Source organism: Manis javanica, chromosome 1 (assembly GCF_040802235.1).
Source record: "Manis javanica isolate MJ-LG chromosome 1, MJ_LKY, whole genome shotgun sequence".
In the NCBI taxonomy this organism is placed as follows: domain Eukaryota; kingdom Metazoa; phylum Chordata; class Mammalia; order Pholidota; family Manidae; genus Manis; species Manis javanica.
The window spans coordinates 203,359,168-203,377,001 of record NC_133156.1 but is presented as its reverse complement, the minus strand read 5'-3'; the positions used below and the strand labels follow the sequence as shown (position 1 = coordinate 203,377,001).

General features: G+C 39.3%; 1 protein-coding gene and 1 long non-coding RNA gene across 8 annotated transcripts in view; one reads left to right on the top strand and one right to left on the bottom strand.

Annotated features, from left to right (window-relative positions):
* Positions 1-8,238: 8,238 nt before the first annotated feature.
* PPP1R21 (protein phosphatase 1 regulatory subunit 21) overlaps positions 8,239-17,834 on the top strand; it is a 68,898-nt gene continuing 59,302 nt past the window's right edge. The window contains exons 1-3 of one of the 6 annotated variants that reach the window (XR_005062977.2): positions 8,239-8,447; positions 8,613-8,773; positions 17,142-17,210. Coding sequence is in view for 3 of the 6 variants with exons in the window: in XM_017675259.3 (XP_017530748.2) it covers positions 8,681-8,773; positions 17,142-17,210 (162 nt within the window). In the remaining 3 variants the exon portion in view is untranslated. Of the gene's footprint in view, positions 8,448-8,612; positions 8,774-8,921; positions 8,967-17,141; positions 17,211-17,834 lie in introns of those variants that run through there. The other 5 variants (XM_017675259.3, XM_017675262.3, XM_017675260.3 and 2 more) reach the window with 5 other exon arrangements.
* LOC108406523 (uncharacterized) overlaps positions 8,974-17,834 on the bottom strand; it is a 32,438-nt gene continuing 23,577 nt past the window's right edge. Inside the window, exon 4 of one of the 2 annotated variants that reach the window (XR_001855476.3) lies at positions 8,974-11,974. This is a non-coding gene — a long non-coding RNA (uncharacterized lncRNA). The remainder of the gene's footprint in view (positions 11,975-17,834) is intronic. The other variant, XR_001855475.3, reaches the window with a different exon arrangement.

Sequence of the window (17,834 nt, the reverse complement as noted above, 5' to 3'; positions counted from 1 at the left end):
AGGAAGTTTCCTCATGCGTCTTCACTGTCAACTCCTCCTTCACCTGCAACACTGCTCCGATTTCAATCACCATGGATAAATTTTGCCTGTTCTCAAAGTTCACATAAAATAGAAACATACAGTATGTACTTTTTTGTGTATTGCTTCTTGTGCTTAGAGTGTTTTTGATATTCATCCATGTAATTGCATGTTTCTTGTTTTGTGAGGTATTATTATCTGTTTTATGCCCCTGCCATAATTTGTTTATGCACACTCGTGTTGCTGGACATCTGAATTGTTTCCAGTTTGGGCTCTAATGAAAAAGCTGCTGTGGATATTTTTGTATAACTCTTTTTGGACATATGTTTTCATTCTCTTGGATAAATACCCCAGAATAGAATTCCTGGTCACTGTGAATGTGTAAGTTTCACTTTGTAAGAAAAGCCTAAGTCTCTTCTCACAAGCCCTCCCAGCTCTCCCACTTCTTCAGTTGTCTGATGGTTCTATATTCCGTGTGTGTCCATCAGCTTCCTGTGGTACCGTTTAACTCGTCCCTCTAACCTCTGTGTTTCCTATAAACTAGCAGTTTGGTCTAAAATCTGAATGAGATCCAGTTTAAATACTTTGGCAAGAATGTCTCAGAAGTAATGCTATGTAGTTTATCAGAAAGCATGTAAGTGGTGTGGTTGACCCAGTCTTCCTTAATATACTAAGACCGATCACTAGATGCAGGGAATCACAGTATAATTCCCCTAGTATAAACTCTCAACCCTTCATCAACCCTTCATCTAATGATTTCAAATGATTTTTGCCTTGAATTTTGTTATGAATTGCAAAAAGGTGATTTTTTAAAAATCTGATCATTCCTCCACATTAATTATATGGAATTCTCTAAAGAAGAATCCTCCCTTGTCAACTTTCTCTCACTGACATATAGAAAAGCCAGGAAAGATACTTATTATTTGCCTTGAATTTGCTAGTGAAAAGTTTTACTTCAGCTTATTGATTGTTAAAAAGTTTGTGAAAGGCTAAGATGAGAAAAGCTCTGACAATCAAGTTTTATTCAAAATGTAAATATTAGAATTCCCTCACCTTGCTTTAAGAAAAAGATACCCAATATCAAAGAACATCACTATGTCAATGAACTTGGATAGAGTGTGGGCTAAATAGTAATACTTGTAATGATAATAGCTATTAACACTTTTGGTATGTTTTCTATTGATTTGAATTAATTAGCTAATAATAAAACTTATATCATTTTCATAACTTAACAGTTATAAAGAAAAGAAGAGAACTAGTCATTGTATAATCCAAAGGGCTTTATTCAAATTAGATTTCACTTTTTACTTTGAAGAAACAGTGGATTTATTTCTTTATCCAGCTGGCATTTACTGAGCACTCACTCCTTTACGGAAACAAATTAGACCAAGAGCTTCTGGGGTCTCAAGGGGCTGATCAGATGAAGTTTGCTTCAGTAGCTCCTGGGACTTGCCTTGCATAGATATTTATGGCCTTTGTTGTAGGACATACAAAGAACACCCTGAAGTTATAGGTAACACTCCAAAGTCAAATATCACCTACTTTGTATGCAGGTGCCAGATGTATAACTAACTCTGGGACTAGGGGAGAAGCCCAATTTGTAGCATTTTCCTATTTCCATGGTGTAAATACTCCCATCATGGCCTGTTTCAAGCCACCAACATGATGTCACTGAATGCAGTTACAAAGATATGTAGAGCATGCCATTATATAGTATTTTCATCATACAAATACAATAAAAGTAAGTAACTTCAAGAGCATTGATAATAAATATAGTAAAATAAAGATGTGATGAGTTTTGAGTATTTATCTTTGTTAAATAACACTGTAAGTTTATATAATTTAATTTTTAATGATGGTCATTTTAATAACTGGCTTGCACAATTCTTGAAAATTTGACAGTTGCCTTTCACAAGCCAGTATGAGCCTGTATGAGCACACCATAGTTTGCCTATTGTAATATTGCAATGAAGCCATTGTAATATACAATACGTGGCTGGGAACTTGAAATAATGTGACTGGGATGACACTCTGAGCTGAGGATGGCCTCAGAACACAGTAGAATAAAGGAATTGAGTGTAGTATTATGAGTTACTTCCTTATCTCAACTATGGGGGTTATTTAGTTTTCTGTTAGTAGTGTAACAAATCACTACAAACTTAGTGGTTTAAAATAACACAAATTTATTATCTCAATTTCTAGAACTCAGAAAGGGGCCTCACTGGGCTGAAATCAATATGTGGGCAGGGCTATGTTCCTCTGGTGGCTCTAGGGGAGAATCCTTTTCTTACTGTCACTGGCTCCTAGAGGCCACCTGCATTCCTTGGCTTGTGGCCTCCTTCCTCTATCTTCAAAGCCAGCAATGTGGGGCTAATTCCTTTTCCTACTGCTGTCTCTCTGGTTCTCTTTGGAGAGCTGATAAACATTAGTTCCACATGCAATGTAACTATGATACACAAAAGTGCCAGAGACAATGCTGTGGATATCTTTGGGAGGTCATCATTTTGTCTAATATCATTTTGTTGAAAGAGATCTGCAAGTATCTATGCACAAACAGTGCCCTGAGAGCCCTTCTGGAGCAGGGAGAGTCCCAGAAGGAAATGGGAAGTTAGTGTTTAACAATACAATTTCAGTTTAAAAAGATGAAAATGTTCTGGAGATGGATGGTGGTGACGATTGTACAAAATGTGAATGACCTTAATGTTACTGAACTGTGCACATAAAAATGGTTAAAATGGTAAAGTTTTTGTTATACATGTTCTACTATGCACACACATAAGCAAACTGAGAATGCCTATACTGTAGAATTGAGGAGTGGGCTTCCAGAAATGTAAAATTTAAATCTTTACTGTTTCCCTCTTCTACCTCCCCTCACTCTTCTGCAAAAAGCCATATTTAAAGGCCAGTATATCCTCTCCCCCCATGTTTGGCCTTTGCTAACATCTAGTAGTTGCTAGTACGTGCCCTTGATATGATACGTAATGTGTTAAGAATGGCACTTCACCTCTGTGCCTCTTCTACTCAAAAACCTAACCCCAGTCTAATCATGAGAAAACACAGACAAATCCCAGGTGAGGTACGCACTACCAAATGTCTGACCAGTACAGTACTCCTCAAAACTGTCCCAATCATCAAAAACAAGACAAGTCCAAGAAACTGTCATAGCCAAGAGGAACAGAAAAATGACATTAGGTAAAAACCAAGGGAATATGAATAACATATGCACTTCATTTAATAATAATGTAAAAAATAAGGGGTGTTCTTTTTGAGATATATACTGAAATGTTTCATTTAAAATAATATGCTATATGGGATTTGTTTCAAATTTATCAAGTGGGGTGGGAGAACATGGGTGTGATTATAGGCCAGGAACTGATCACTCTTAAAATTGGGTGATGGGCACATGGGGTCTCATTATACTATTCTCTCTACTTTTTTTGTACAAGTTTTAAAATCTGTCCATATAAAAAGTTATAAACTTAAAAAAAAAGATTAGTTTATGTAAATTTGGGTACTCTATGTGACCATTTCCTCCCATTCATTAGACTGGGAGGCAGAGAAAACCAGTCTTAGAAGAAGGGGGAAAAAAAGTAATGAAGTGAAGATACAGCGGGGAGCAGGAATGAGAGATGAGGCATGAGCAGTAAATGCTTCCCACCTACACCCTGTCCCCCAGATCCTACTTTGGATTATGTAAGAAATCCCAGAACACTTAGTCCAAGTCCCTGGCCCTTTCTCTTTAAACAGCTCTAATGGTATCTGTTTCATGAGGATGCAAGTCCAAATACCAAGGGAAATCATGCACTCTTTGGTATCCTTACCCCTAATCTAGGACTCATCCACCTGATCATTTAAGCTAAATAGTAAAGGTTTTGCCATATGTGGGCTTAGACGTACTTAGAGAAAAGACAGGCAGTAGAGGCAAAAGACCTGGGCTCTAGTAATGATTCTGCCATGTGACTCTGTGCTTGTTCTGCCATTCTTGTGTTTTGCTGTGACTGAGGCCGGCACAGAATTAGGGCATGGTCAAAAGAAGGAACTGTAAAACATCCAAGCCCAGAATTCCTATTTTTAGTAGAGCTCCTCAAAGTTGCAAATCATCAGATTCTGTTCAGATTTTGCCTCATTGCACACTCATTACAAAACCTGAACTTTGGAGCTATCTGCTCAAGAGAAAATCATGTGAAGGAAAGTTCTTTTCTCTCTCCCTACTCCTGATCCCTTCTTTAATTTCATGATAAAATGATATGCATTTTCCCACTGAATTAAAAATGTAAATAACAAGAAGGACAATATGTCATAATAAAAGGCCCACAAGTTGCCTTCTTTAATCTTTTCTTTATATCCTCCTATATAAACACTCTTTGTAATTATCTCTGTAATCAAGTATGGTGACCAACCACGGGGATTCTGAAATTTAGTTAACGATTGTGTGGGCAGGTGTGGGTGGGGCCACCTGGTCGTTCAATGTCACTGTAGTACCTGCTACAAACAGCAGGTTATTATGAAGTAGAATGTATGATTTCAAAAGATAGAGTTTAAAGCTTGAAAGAGTTCTTGAATTTCAGATCTATACAAAGATAGAAAACATATGACTCCATTATACCATGAAATAATGTTCACTCAGAGACTGACAATATTGTCTTAAGTTGCCCACTGGCATAAGTGATCATTGTCTGTATGACCAAAGGAAATTCCACACTATTCTCAGTCTATACACAGTTGATTCCCATTATTTGCAGTAGTTGTGCTCTGTGAAGTCACCACAAACACTGAATTAGCAAGTAGCATTGCTACTAGGAAAAATACAGGGTTAAGTTCCTGCAAACGTCTGTTCACAAATGAAGCCACAGGGGACTTCATTTGGGGAAAGAGTGATCTATTCTCTTTGGTTTGGTCAGGGGCTAGGGCTCTCCTCGCTGACCTGTCAGTGTGTGTGTCTGAGACCTCATGCCAGAACTGACTGACTCAGGGATGGACATCTCACCCAAGCTGGGCCAGACAGAACCTCCCTTGGGATTTTTCAAACTGGAGTTAAGAAGCCTAATTTCTCTCAGGAGGCAAAGTTATAAGATGGGAGGCTCAAGACTTCTGGGCTGCTTTGTTTGGCTACCTTGCGAAAGTAGAGCAAGGCCCAAGTGGGGCAAAGGGCACAGGCAGAGTATGAGAGCTGCAGAAGCATTCAGATCCCTGGACTACGTTGTACTTGAGGTCCCACAGCTCCTCTTTTCTTCCTTTCCACACATCCTTCTAGTAAATTCCACCTTTGAGTCCAGCTCATTTGAGTTCAGTTTCTGATATCTGCAACTGAAAAAAAATCGTAAGTTATGCTTTTAAATGCTTTAATGATCATCACAGCACTTGCTATTTATAATTCCAATTGACCTTCATTTATATCACTTCTCATAAGAATATTATGTTCATAGGTTGGGAAATATTGCTGGCAAGCATGTGAGATAATAGGGATTTTTTAAAACTTCGCTTTGTCAAATGTAACACCCAAAAACAGAACAAAAATGTACCTCAGGAGGAATTATCACAAAATTAGCACCTGTGTAATTGTCATACAGAAAAAAAACATTGCCAACACCCCTAAAGCCCATCTCATTCCCCCTCCCAATAGTTACCATCTTTTCCCTCCAAAAGGAATCAAGCTCCTGACTTATGTTTCACTTTCTTATTTTTTTTTTCTGGTTTTATTACCCAAGCATACATCCCTGAGCCTTTTAGCTGAATTCTGATGTTTTTTGAACATTTTATAAATGAAGTCACACAATATAATTTTTTTGGATCTGGATTCTTTTGCTCTGGATCATTTTTTGAGATTCATCGACCAGTTAACTGTAGAAATAGGTCAGTTTAAAAAAAATTGCTGTTTAGTATTCCATAATATGGATGTACAATCATTTGTTTATTCTGTTGACAGACATTTTTTTTTGCTCTTATGAATAATGTTGCTATGAATATTCTTAGAATGTGAATACATGCACATTTTTTTTGAGTGTATATGTGATAGAATTGCTAGGTCGAATATGTATTTTTTTCAGGTGAGTAAATAATACCAAATCATTTTCCTAAATGATTGTTACAGTTTAGATCCTACCAGAATTTTATGAGTTTCTTTTGTTCCATATCCTCACTAACAATAATTGTCAGTCTTTTTAATGCTAGCCATTTGTGTGGGTGTGCATGGGATCTCACTGTGGTTTTAATTTCACTTCGTCCTGATTACTAATGAAAATGAATTTACTTTTGCACATTTAATGGCCATTTGTGTGTCTTCTTTCATGAAATTCCTGTTGAAGTCTCTTGCCAGTTTTTCTGTTTGGTTGCCCATAGTTTTCATTGATTTGTAAGAGCTCTTTATATATTTGGATAAGAGACCTGTTGGATATGTACGTTGTACACATTTTCCATTCTGTGGCTTTTTTCACTCATTTAATGCTGTCTTTTGAGGAAGAGATTATTGACTTTACAATATTCAGACTTATCTACTGGATCTGAAAACAATGCATCTAGCAGAACAACTAAACTAAGCAGAAAACGAATTTCTCAATTTAGTAAAATGAGCTTACACAGGCTCTCCAACCAAAGTTGCACATTCTTTCTTCGAAATGTTGTTTCTGAGATGGCATTTTATTTTTAAGTGATTGAAAATACCATTATGTTACAAACCACAGAAATACACTACAGTATTTAATTCTGCCGCTTGGTGGTGTCATGGAAAACTAATAATAATAAAACTACTGTTCTGAAAGTTTGCGGAAACAGAAGGGCTTGGCTGTTAGCAAATTGAAAAAATAGAAAAAATTCACCATAAAATCTCAGTTTTATTTATATCCAAATACAAAACAAGAGTAGCACAAATAGTATTTTTAATGAAGGAAAATTTCAAGCATCTTGAAATGCCAATGTAACTAAGATCCCTATACCTACTACATAGATAATAAATGTTAACATCCTGTCATATTTATTTTAAAAAGTAACTAAAAATAAAGTTTATTTTCCTTTGTTCTCCCATTTCACTGAGCTTTCTCTTTTCTCACCAGAGACCACCACTGTCCAGAATTTGATGTGCCCAGTTTTTGATGGGCAGAATTATCTGCCCAGTTGTTTCTCTATTTGAACAATACAACTGCTTGTTGAATACAACTGCTGCTTTGTGTATTTTTCATGTATATACAAAGTGTATCTTTTTCATGTTTTAGTGTACTGCGATTTGTTTTACATTTAACATAGTGTTTTATCATGTTGATACGTACAAATATATGCAGATATTTATAGATCTAGGTCATTACTTTTAACTGCAGTGTTGCAATTTATGGGAAATATACACTCTTATTCATTCCTCTGTCAATGAACATTACAATTTTGCAATAAATGCAATGCCTAGAACAAGATCTCAGATGTAATAGGTCCTCAACAAATTTTAAATGAGTAGAAGCAAGCCTTTAGAAGCAAACTGGCAATAAAATATCTCAGGCAGACTAATTTTTCCTTCAGTTCTCCAGGTATCGTTTACCCTTAACTGCATACGAGGCAGGAGTCATTCCTGAAATTTCCAAAGGCTTTTTATCCAATCCACTGAAAAACGCTCCGCTGTGCTGTGCTTGCGTGGTCAGGGATGGGCGGGTAGACTGGATAGGAACGGACACAAAGAACTTCAATGGTAAAATAAGAGAATGGTTTGTCAGGTCTGACGCAGGGGAGGATGGCGGCAGCAACCGTGAAAATTTGGGGGAGGTCTGAAAGTTTACAGGGCAGGTCCAGTGCTACCATATTCGGATAACGCCTCAACGGGATATAAAGGTCTTTTCTCTCAATGCACTTTCGGAAAGATGTAACCACCAAACGCCGGGTGGTTACCATGGGAACCAGCAGGGATGGGGGTGGGGCGTCGGCCAGAATTCATCACGAGCTTAGAATATGTCTTCTTCCGGTCCTCGGGTCTTCGTAACCACCGCCCCTCTCCTCAGTCCCTGCCCATTCAGTGGGCTCATCACTTTCTCCCGCTCCGATTGTCCCCTATCCAGTTCTACGGTCGCCATTTTGGACCATGCGTCAAGATGGCGCCCCCTCGTCCCCGAGGCAAAGCCCAGACCGGCCAAGAGGCTGCGCGCACACGTGCTCGGGCGCGGGAGGGCGGGGTGATGACGCCAAGACGTCTCTCCGCCCCCGGCAGCCGCCCCGCCCCCGGCCCCACTCCGCTTTCCGCCACCCGGGCGAACCCGGAAGTGGAGGAGGAGGCGCGGCGGCGGTGGCTAAGCGGCCGGGCGCTGTCAGAGCCGTACTGTGGAGGGTGTCTGGGGTTGGGGGCGGGGGGTGGGGCTGAACGGCCTGGGCAGCCTGGCCTGGACGGGGCTGGGGAGGTCATGGCCTCGGCTGAGTTGCAGGGGAAATACCAGAAGCTGGCTCAGGAGTACTCGAAGGTACCCATCGTGGGCGGGGATAGGGGGTCCCCGGCCCTGCGGCCTCGGGTTGCCTAGGCAGCGACTTGTCGGGATCGAGGTGAACAGCGGAGCGGGCACGCGAGCCCGCCCCTTCTCTCTCTTCCTCCTCCTCTGTCCACCATTTCTGTACTTCCCCACCTGCAGCTCCCAGGAGATGAGGCTGGGCCGTGTCTGGGTCCTTGTGTGTTTCTGCGGCAAGGAGCAGGAGTTTGATGCTGTCCTCTCATTCAACTAGCGGGCTTGGGACTGGGATGTCAGAAATCCTGGCCTCTGCGTCTAGTGCTGGTCGGGAGGGGAAGGAAAAGGTGAAGACCATCCCACCACTGCTGCTACCTCAGTTTTCCCAGCTCACTGATGGGAAAGATAAAGCTTTCTGTTCCCACAGGGATGCTAAGATAAAGAGATGTTTCTGCCCCAGTCAATTCGGGAGGGGAAATAGAGTTGTGCGTGTAAACTGTTTCCCCCGAGATGGGTGATTACAAGTGTATTCGATGCTTGGTAAGATGTCTGGAAATTATTTTGAAAGCCTCAGTGCTAGGGATGTGTCATTTTCTCTTTTTTCCCTCGGTCAGCTGAAGCGGGGCAGAGAACCCAGCAGGTGCTCAAGTACATACTGAATTAAGCAAAATAGGGACCTGCCCCTTTGTCATATTTATGGCATCCGTTTTTTAAATGATGGAGCCTTTTCCTTGGAAAAGGGCGGTGCTGCTTCCGGGTAGGATATTTCTGCCTTAAGAATATTCTAATGAAGTTATAAAAGCAGAATCTTAACATCTTTGGAAATTGATTTCAACAACCATTAAGCTTAGTTTTCCGTAGCCTGGCATTCGTGGGGGCAAAGGGAAGACAGCCCCTATTTTACAACTTGGAGCAACGGACATTTTTTTCTTAGGATTTCATTTCAGCAAGGTGAAAAGAAATATTCTTTGAAAAATAAAACCTGTGTGTAACATATACACAAGTCTATTTACCATAAAATGGGAGCCTTTTGAGATACTACTCTTATTCCAACAGTGCTATCACTGGCAAAACCTCTTGCATTTCCATTTGAAATTGTCTTAAGAGTCTGTGGCACAATGATGGTGATGGCAAGTTTTTAATCCTTTGAAGGAATATTTTCTTGTTTAAAAGGACCAAAAGTTGTTTGGAACAAATAAATATGATGAAGCGGTGTAGGTGGAGAATGACAGTATTTATAATTGGTTATACTATTTTTGGGTGAAAATGTTTCATGAGTGTAAAACAAGGGCCGGATTTTCTTCTCCAGAGAGTAAACAAGCTCAGAAGGCAATTCCAAATGGCAAAAGAGATTTCCAAAACTGTTTGAACAGTGACTACATTGCTGAAATAATTGTATAGCCTCCCCAAAAGTTATCACAGCTATAAAAGATTTTACTCTTTTGGATGTATAAGCTCTTTCATTCAAACAGATGTTTATTATGTGTCCCTTTTGAACAGTCTGTTGAGTGAGGCAGAGTTCCAGTTTGAGGAGAACCCTTTAATACACGTTCAAACATTTTGTCTAATTATGATACAGTATGAGGAGTGTTTGGTCAGTGGGAACACAGAAGAGATGGAGGGTAAGGGAAGAAACTATGATACGGGAGTAGGGAAGAGGGAGGGAAGGATGTAGTGTCTCCAACAAAGGGAATAGGCTCTGTTTGCTGACATGAAAGCACGTTACAATACACGGCAGAGAAGTAATTTGGAGAGGTAATTTGGACCTGATCATGAATGGTTATGGGTAAATAAGAAGTTTGAACTCTACCTTTTGAGAAATGACGAGATGGCAGAGGTTCCTCCCACACCCTTCAAAGGTTTTTAAGTGGGCATGACATTACTTTTAGGAAGGAAAAGTAACAGTGAAGGATGGATTCAAATAGGGAAAGTCTGGTGAAAAGAAGACCAGCTGTAGGCTGTTGAAATAGCTTTGGGGAGAGTAATACAGGATTAAATAAAGTTAGTGACTGTTGAGTTGGAGATAGGGGCCTAGATTTAAGAATTGTGGTTAAAAAATACTTTTTAGCTGACCTCTTTTTTGAGTGCTTCTTTTGCACATAGCACTAAGCTTGTGTCTCATTCATTCCGCGGGACATGTGAGTGAGGGAAGACTGAGGGTTGACCTTGAAGCTCTGAGGTTAGGGAACATGACTGCCACTGACAGATGAGGGCTGCCAGTTTGGAGTGGAGCATATTCAAGGTTAGATCCAGTCATAGAATTTTAGGGTTGGAAGACCCATTAAAGTTATCTATTCATGTAGCAACTTGAGCAATCCCTGGAATTTTCTAGTGGAGATGGATTGGCTGAAAGTCAGGGAAAAGGCAAGAGCTTTTGGAATAATTTCCATGAAGATGGTAGTTGGACTGCAAAAGTTAATCGGGGTAGAACACTTTAGGTAGACTCTCGGGGGACAACCTGTGGGAAGGATGTGACAGGAGGAGGAATTGCTAAGGAGACTGTAGGTCTGCCAAACTTGAGGTTATCTCCCACATTGGGCCAGACCATTTTGCATCCTTTAATTGCAATGTGATGGAAATTTCAGAACCCAAGGGAACAGAAATTGGTCAAAAGATTTCATGTGCTTTTTATTTCCAGTCAATTCTAGTGTCAAGCAATATCTAGATAAGATGTTTGTTACCTTCAGCGCTGTGTCTATGAAAGAGGTGTTTTACCTTTTTATTACCTTCCCTGGTACAGAAATTGTGGGCTGATGTTGAAATCCAGTTACATCTTTTTCCTTATTTAGGATACAATGGCAAAAGATTTTTTCTTAATCTGTAGGAGGAGGCCTACATATCAAGAGAGCAGCAAGCATGATTCCTAAAGCAAGGATATTTGCAGAATCTTCTCATTCTTGTTTAATGCAGATCTCAACCAGTGTCCCAGGAAGGAGCCCATTTCTTGCTTAAGAACTGTGGTCATAATCTTTCCTTCTGAGAAGGAAAACAAAACGAAACAAAAAATGGTTTGAGGAGCTCTCCCATTAAAGAGTTTAGTTAGATAAAAGATAAACCATGGGAGAGCTCAAAGCAGATGAGAATTTCTGAGGCAGACAGTTTGCTAAAATATAAAGTGTTATGGAAAGGTCAGTAAAAGCAGAGATTAAAATTTCAGGTTTAATGAAGTTTTGGGGAGGGAAAAGGAGGGTAGAGGCTGGTTTTCAGAGGTTTCTGAAATTAATAGGTAATGGATGCAAGCTGCCCCTTTGAGATGTGAGGGAAAGTTAATCAGTTACTACACTGTTGATTAGGTATCAAAGACAGTTTCTTCCATGGTCTGCTCTCCTTCTGATGCCCTGGTATGTCACATTATGGAGAAGAGAGGCGAAGAGCACTGAGTCCAGACTCCTGTGATTTGAGCCTGCATTGTTTGCAGGAGCTCTTGCACTCTTGTCTGGCATCATGTTATGTGTCTAAGCAAGTTTCATGTTCTGTCTTCCCAATGTCTGTGTTACTCTGGGTTAGTCGTTCTCGAAGTGTGGCCCCTGGATCAGCATCATCAGCATCTGGGAACATGTTAGAAATACAAATTCTTGAGTCCATCCCAGACTTACTAAATCTGAAACTGGTGGTCATACCCTGCAATTTGTGTTGTGACAAACCTCTTCAGTGGTTTAAATGCATCCCAGAATTTGAGAACCATTGCTCAAGGAGTGGTATCAGTATAGTAGTTTTTGCTCAGGTAAAGATAAACGTTTTAAAGCTCTTTTTGAGGCACTAAAAACCACTGGGAAATTCAAACATACAGTATTTCTCTTACCAGTTTACTTTGCAATGGATGCTTCTCTTAGTTTTGAAGGAGATTGATTGCCTTTGGAAACTTTCAGGGCTTATGCTCTTAGTATAAAGGTACTCATACTGGGAAAGGGTCAGTTCTGATTTGGTGTGTTTGCTTTCCAGATTGTGGGGCTTGGTGGAACCCGATTCATCGCCCCCTTCTGAAAGAGACTCAGGAGCTAGATTAAAAATGAGTTATCATTTGGATTAAAATCAAGTATCAGCCTTTTTTTTTTTACCCTGTTAGAAAACAGCTTTGTGTTCAGTGCTATCTAATGGAACTTTGCATGAGTGAAAATGTTCTGCATCCATGCTGTCCAGTAGGGTGAATGCTAGTCATGTGTGGCTGCTGAACACTTGAAATGTGGCTAGTGAGACTAAGGAACCGAATTTAAGGTTTTATTTAATTAAAATAATTTAAATTTAAATAGTCACGTGGCTAATGGCAGCCTTGTTGGACAGTGCTAGCTTAGCCCCAAGGTCAGTGCATCGTAATTGTAAATGTCTGTGTGACTTACCTGAAGACCTTGTTGAGTTGCAGATTCTAGTTCAGTAGGTCTGCAATGGGTGGGCCATGAGGTTCTGCTCTCAGTTGATTCTGTTGCAGCTTTCTACAGACCACCCTTAGAAGAGTAAGGCCTTACAAAGACAAGGGGTGTCCTACTTTTCCAATAATTTAACTGTCTCACTCATTTGGTCACTGATCAGGCAGCTAGAGGGTTGGTGGTGGGGTTTTGTCTCAAGGAATTTCCCTTAAGACAACAAACAGGGTTCCCTTTGAGGGCAGGTCTGAGAGGAGAAAGTTTTTTTTCCTGTCTCATTGACAAGACTCCAACCACTAGTACTTGGTACTACATAACCTACAGATGCTTTATTCCTTTCCAAGGGGAGGAACAAGTGAACAGGAAGAGAGAAAGACTAAGTGGTATTCCCAGCACTTTGCAATTCTTAAATTGTTGGAACTGGAAGGAATTTTAAGGATCATCCAAGTCAGAGATACTGAAGCAGCAGTATGCAAATGACTTCAGTATTTTGAAGCTTCAAATCAGGGCTGTTATGTTTGGCCCATTACTCTGTAATGAAGAAAAGCTATATATTTAAATATTTGTTTTACAGGCCTATAAAACATGTATGAATGTTAAAATGTCCATTGCATGAAAACAGCTATGTAAGAGTGGTCCTAACACAGAAGATTAAGGATCAGATGAGGAAATGCATATATGTGATTCATCTCTTTCGCCAGAAAGTTCTAACAGCTTGTTATTGAAGGTAGTAAATCCCTAATCTTGGGCCAATTGTCTTATCACAGATTGTCCAAATGGCATGAGAGAGATCATAGTTGACTCTCTGTTCCTAGAGAAACAGCTTTATGATAAGCCTGACAGGCTGGGCTGTTCCAGAACCAAAGTTACATAGAGCAGTCTGGATGCAGGTCATTTGAGAGTTTGGCTCAGGGCTTTTGAGGATTCTTGCTGTCCAGTAGGGCCATGAGGTTCAGATCATTTGGCAAAGGGCCAGAGAGGGACTGTTAATGACAGCTTCTAATAGTTGTATAGTGCATTACATTGAAATATTGAAATACCTTTTATATGTAGTATTCAATTTGACTAATAAGCTAAAAATGTATTCAGTACCTTCTCTATTCATAGCATTGATTTTGCACTGTAGGCAGGAGATACAAGGAAGTATACTAGAGCCTCTACCCTGAAGGACAGCTTAGGTGGCAGATGGCGGATGAGTATAGAAGTCCCACATAAGTTACTAAATGTAAAACCTAGTACTTTAAAGAAAAATTTAAACCTGAACAGTTTAGTAAGGATGTTACTAGTTAAGTGCCAAAGGAACTGAGGGACAAGTTCACTGTAGACCATACGGAATGGGTAAGAAAAATTTATATAGGAAGTAGGCTATAGAACAGGGAGGATTTGGTTGGTCAAAATAAGGAAGTGCTGTGCTTTCAAAGTAAGGGTAAAGCTCATCAGATTACAAGACAGTGAACAACGAGGTTTAAAAGGTCTGAGAGAGTTTCAGAGCTGGGATTCAGAGCTACTACTCCTTTAGTGAACGGAACAGAGTTGCTCGGTGTATAGCTGTTGTAAGTAGGCAATATCATCTGGGGAGTTCTTCTTTCCTAATAGAGACTTCAGGGCGGTTGTTTCTCAGTTATGTCCACATGCACTGGAGTCTGCACGCTTACCTCCTAGAGGCATTAGTGGCCATCTGGGGCTTTTGTACCTTTTCTAAAACTAAAACATTATATATTTGCCTCCCCACCCCTGGTGAATGCTGGTGAGGAGAAGATAGATTATCTAAGACCAGACTGATCAGAGCAGTATCAACATTTGACAAGCAGGTTCAGAAATGCAGAAGCTTGGCAGTAATGAGGCTCAAGTGCAGGAAAATGCCAAATACCACTAAGGGTAGTTAACTTGGCAATGGTGTTTGCTGAGTTTATCATTGTCATCCTTTTCTACCTATTACATAATAGAAAGTTATTTTAGATAAATATTTCTAGAAGATTTACATTTTCTGTTAAGCAGTTTCATTGAAACCATATTTGAATTAACAATTTAGTGACCAATATTTTCCAAGGAAAATCCAAATCATTTTTCATTATAATAAGACTAGATTCCAAGCAGCAGTGATTTGAAAGTTTGGTTTTGCTTTTTAACAGATTAGGCTGTTTAGGTTGCTTTCAGTAGCTTTTCAGTGTGTCTTAGAAATGAGAGTTAGGTTCTTCTTCTTTTCGTAATTGCTGTGGTCCTATAGGAAATTATCAGCTAAACACCACAAAAAGAAGACATGTAAACGATCATAGATTAAAGTTAGGACAGGGGCATGAAGTAAAACCTAAAGACCCAAGTAGTATTGCTGCCCTTTGGCTGTATAAGTTTGAAAGTATTTACTGAATTCTGTTACCTAGGTGGCATGTTATCCAAGAGTATGGTGGGATATTGCTTAAAAAGTAAAATACTATTTGGCAAAAGTCAACATTCAAGTGGTATTTCTCTCTTTGGAGCTTCCAGAGCAGAGGTCCCCCAACTTTTTCTGTAAAAAGCCTCACAGTAAATATTTTAGGCTTGGGGTCATATGGTTTTTGTTGTAGCTACTGGTCATTGTAGTTCTAACACAACAATAGACAATACATAAATGAGTGGGGCTGTGTCCCAGTAGCACTTTACAGTAGGTAGCAGGCCAGTCTGGCCCACAGGTCTTATTTTGCCAGCCCTAGAGAACTTAAGATCTATACTACTTGTAAGTAGCAAATCCTAGTATTGTTAGTTATCATTTATCTTCCCCTTTAAGTTATAAGCTCTTTGAAAATGGGGACATCATCTTTTACTTTTTTCTCTCATGCATATTATGTAGCACAATGCCTTACACTAGCCAAAACTATAGTATATGTTTTGGCCCTTTGATTCTATTCTAGTAATAAGAGCTCTTCTTCCATTTGTGGAGCACTTTATGGTTTAGAAAGTGCTTTGACGTAGGTTCCTTACCTGATTCTTACAAGAGACTCAGAAGGACAGTAAGGTAGACACATTCATTCACCCATTTTATAGACCATTTAACTGAGGCTTAGTAAGGTTAATTTCCCAAATTTATATTGCCTAGTAAATGGTGGAGCAAGATTTGGGTCTTCTTTCTGTTGTGGTAATGAACTGTGACCTTTAACTTTCTAAAAGTAGAAGCTCATTTTTTTATGTCTGTCTTTTGTTCAAAACTGTTAAATATCCTGCAATATTCCTGACTTTCTTAGAATCTTTGCTAAGTTTCTGTTGAGTGTCTGATTCTCAGTTTAAGGTTTAGTGTTAAAATATTCCTGTTGTCACACAGAAAAGGGTTTTTCTGTTCTCAGAAGACAGATCTGTGCTATGCAGAATTAGAAGCAGGTTTTTTTTTTAAGTTCTTAACATGAAATCATCTCTTTGTTCAGTTTCTCAGAGAAGAATCTGGTCTTTTCTTGGTGTCTGTACTGAGCCCTCAAATATTAGCCTGTAAACTCTTGGCTTTGGCTGCACTGGACTTGTATATGTGTTTATACTTACGTGCTCTGTGTTATCCTTGATGAGAACTTTGCTCTTACTATGGAAATGGATTTTGTCTTTTAAAAACCTGCTAGTAGTGGTTATATAGATGTATACATAAGTAGAAATTCAATGTGCCGTATAATTTTTGATTTGTATTCTTTAAAATAAAGTTACACCTCAATCTAAGAAAATTAACTATGAAAAAAAAAAACCAAGTCCTACATCTTCAAAGGCTTCTCCCACCTCTGCAGCCCACCTCTTTTTTCATTTATATTTAACTTTATAAAATAGTAGACAGTATTGTCTAATGGCATTATGACTCAGGATCCCAAACTGCTGGGGTTTGGATTTCAGCATTGCCACTTCTCTGTACCTCCATTTGCAAATCTGTGAAATGGAGGTAGTTATAGTACCTACTTCATAGACTTGTGAGCATTAATGAGCTAATACATGTCAAGGTCTTAGGACAGTGCCTGGTATGTAGTGAGCATTCAGATGGTAACTGTGATTACCAACTTCTAAGGTGAGTCTCTTCTTTGTTGCTTTTTGTACACTTGCCTCAGCTGATGCTTCATAGAAAGAACTGTGTACTGAAAGTTGAGAAATCTAGACCTTGATCTTAAGACCTAGACTCAATTTTGCCACTGATTAGTTTTATGTCATTGGGCAGCTCAACCTCTGGGTCCTTATTTGTAAAATGACAGAATGGTGATACTGTCCTTTTCTGGGCTAATATTTTTATTCTCATATATATGTGTGAAGATAGTTACTCAGTAGTGATTACTGTAGAGTAATGGTAAGTGATTTCCTTGCTATAAGGGATTGCTTTATATTTAAAATTAATTATTGCTTACTCTGTTTTCAGCTTCGGGCTCAGAATCAGGTCTTGAAAAAGGGTGTGGTGGATGAACAAGCAAATTCTGCTGCTTTGAAGGTATGCAACAAAATATTTGTATTGTGAGGGTTAAGTTAGTTTTTGGTGATGCTCGAAGCAGTGAATTCAGCTTGTTTTCTGGGTTAAAGTCCCAGCTCTGACACTGATTCACTAGAGGTTAGGGAGGGCAATAGAATTTTTTGTGTTCAACTTTCCTACTTGCTTAGGTATGACTGTGAAGTGCTTTGATTTCCTTAGCTAAGAAGTACAAAGAAGTATTATATTGACTTTAATGCATTTCTCTTACACCTCAAGGCCTTTATTTAGCTAAATTTGTATGAATTAATTGGGCTTCTTATCTGTCTTCATCACTAGAAAGCACTCTGAGAAGGGCTATGTCATATTCATATTTATATCCCCAGCATTCAGTGGATGGTTGTCCACTAATAAATGGATCTGAAAGTGTGAATCATTTAGTGCATTAATCTTTCTTTTGGGTTGAGCCATTAATAGTAATAACCTGTGTTAATCAGGATGCTCTGAGACATTTTACCATCAGCACCTTTGTTAACTGAGGGGAGATACTTGATAGGAGATGAAGGAATTTGTTTCTATCTCATTCTAGTAGGCATATAATAAATATTGCTTAGTGATATTTTCAATTGGATAAATTCATTCTAGGGT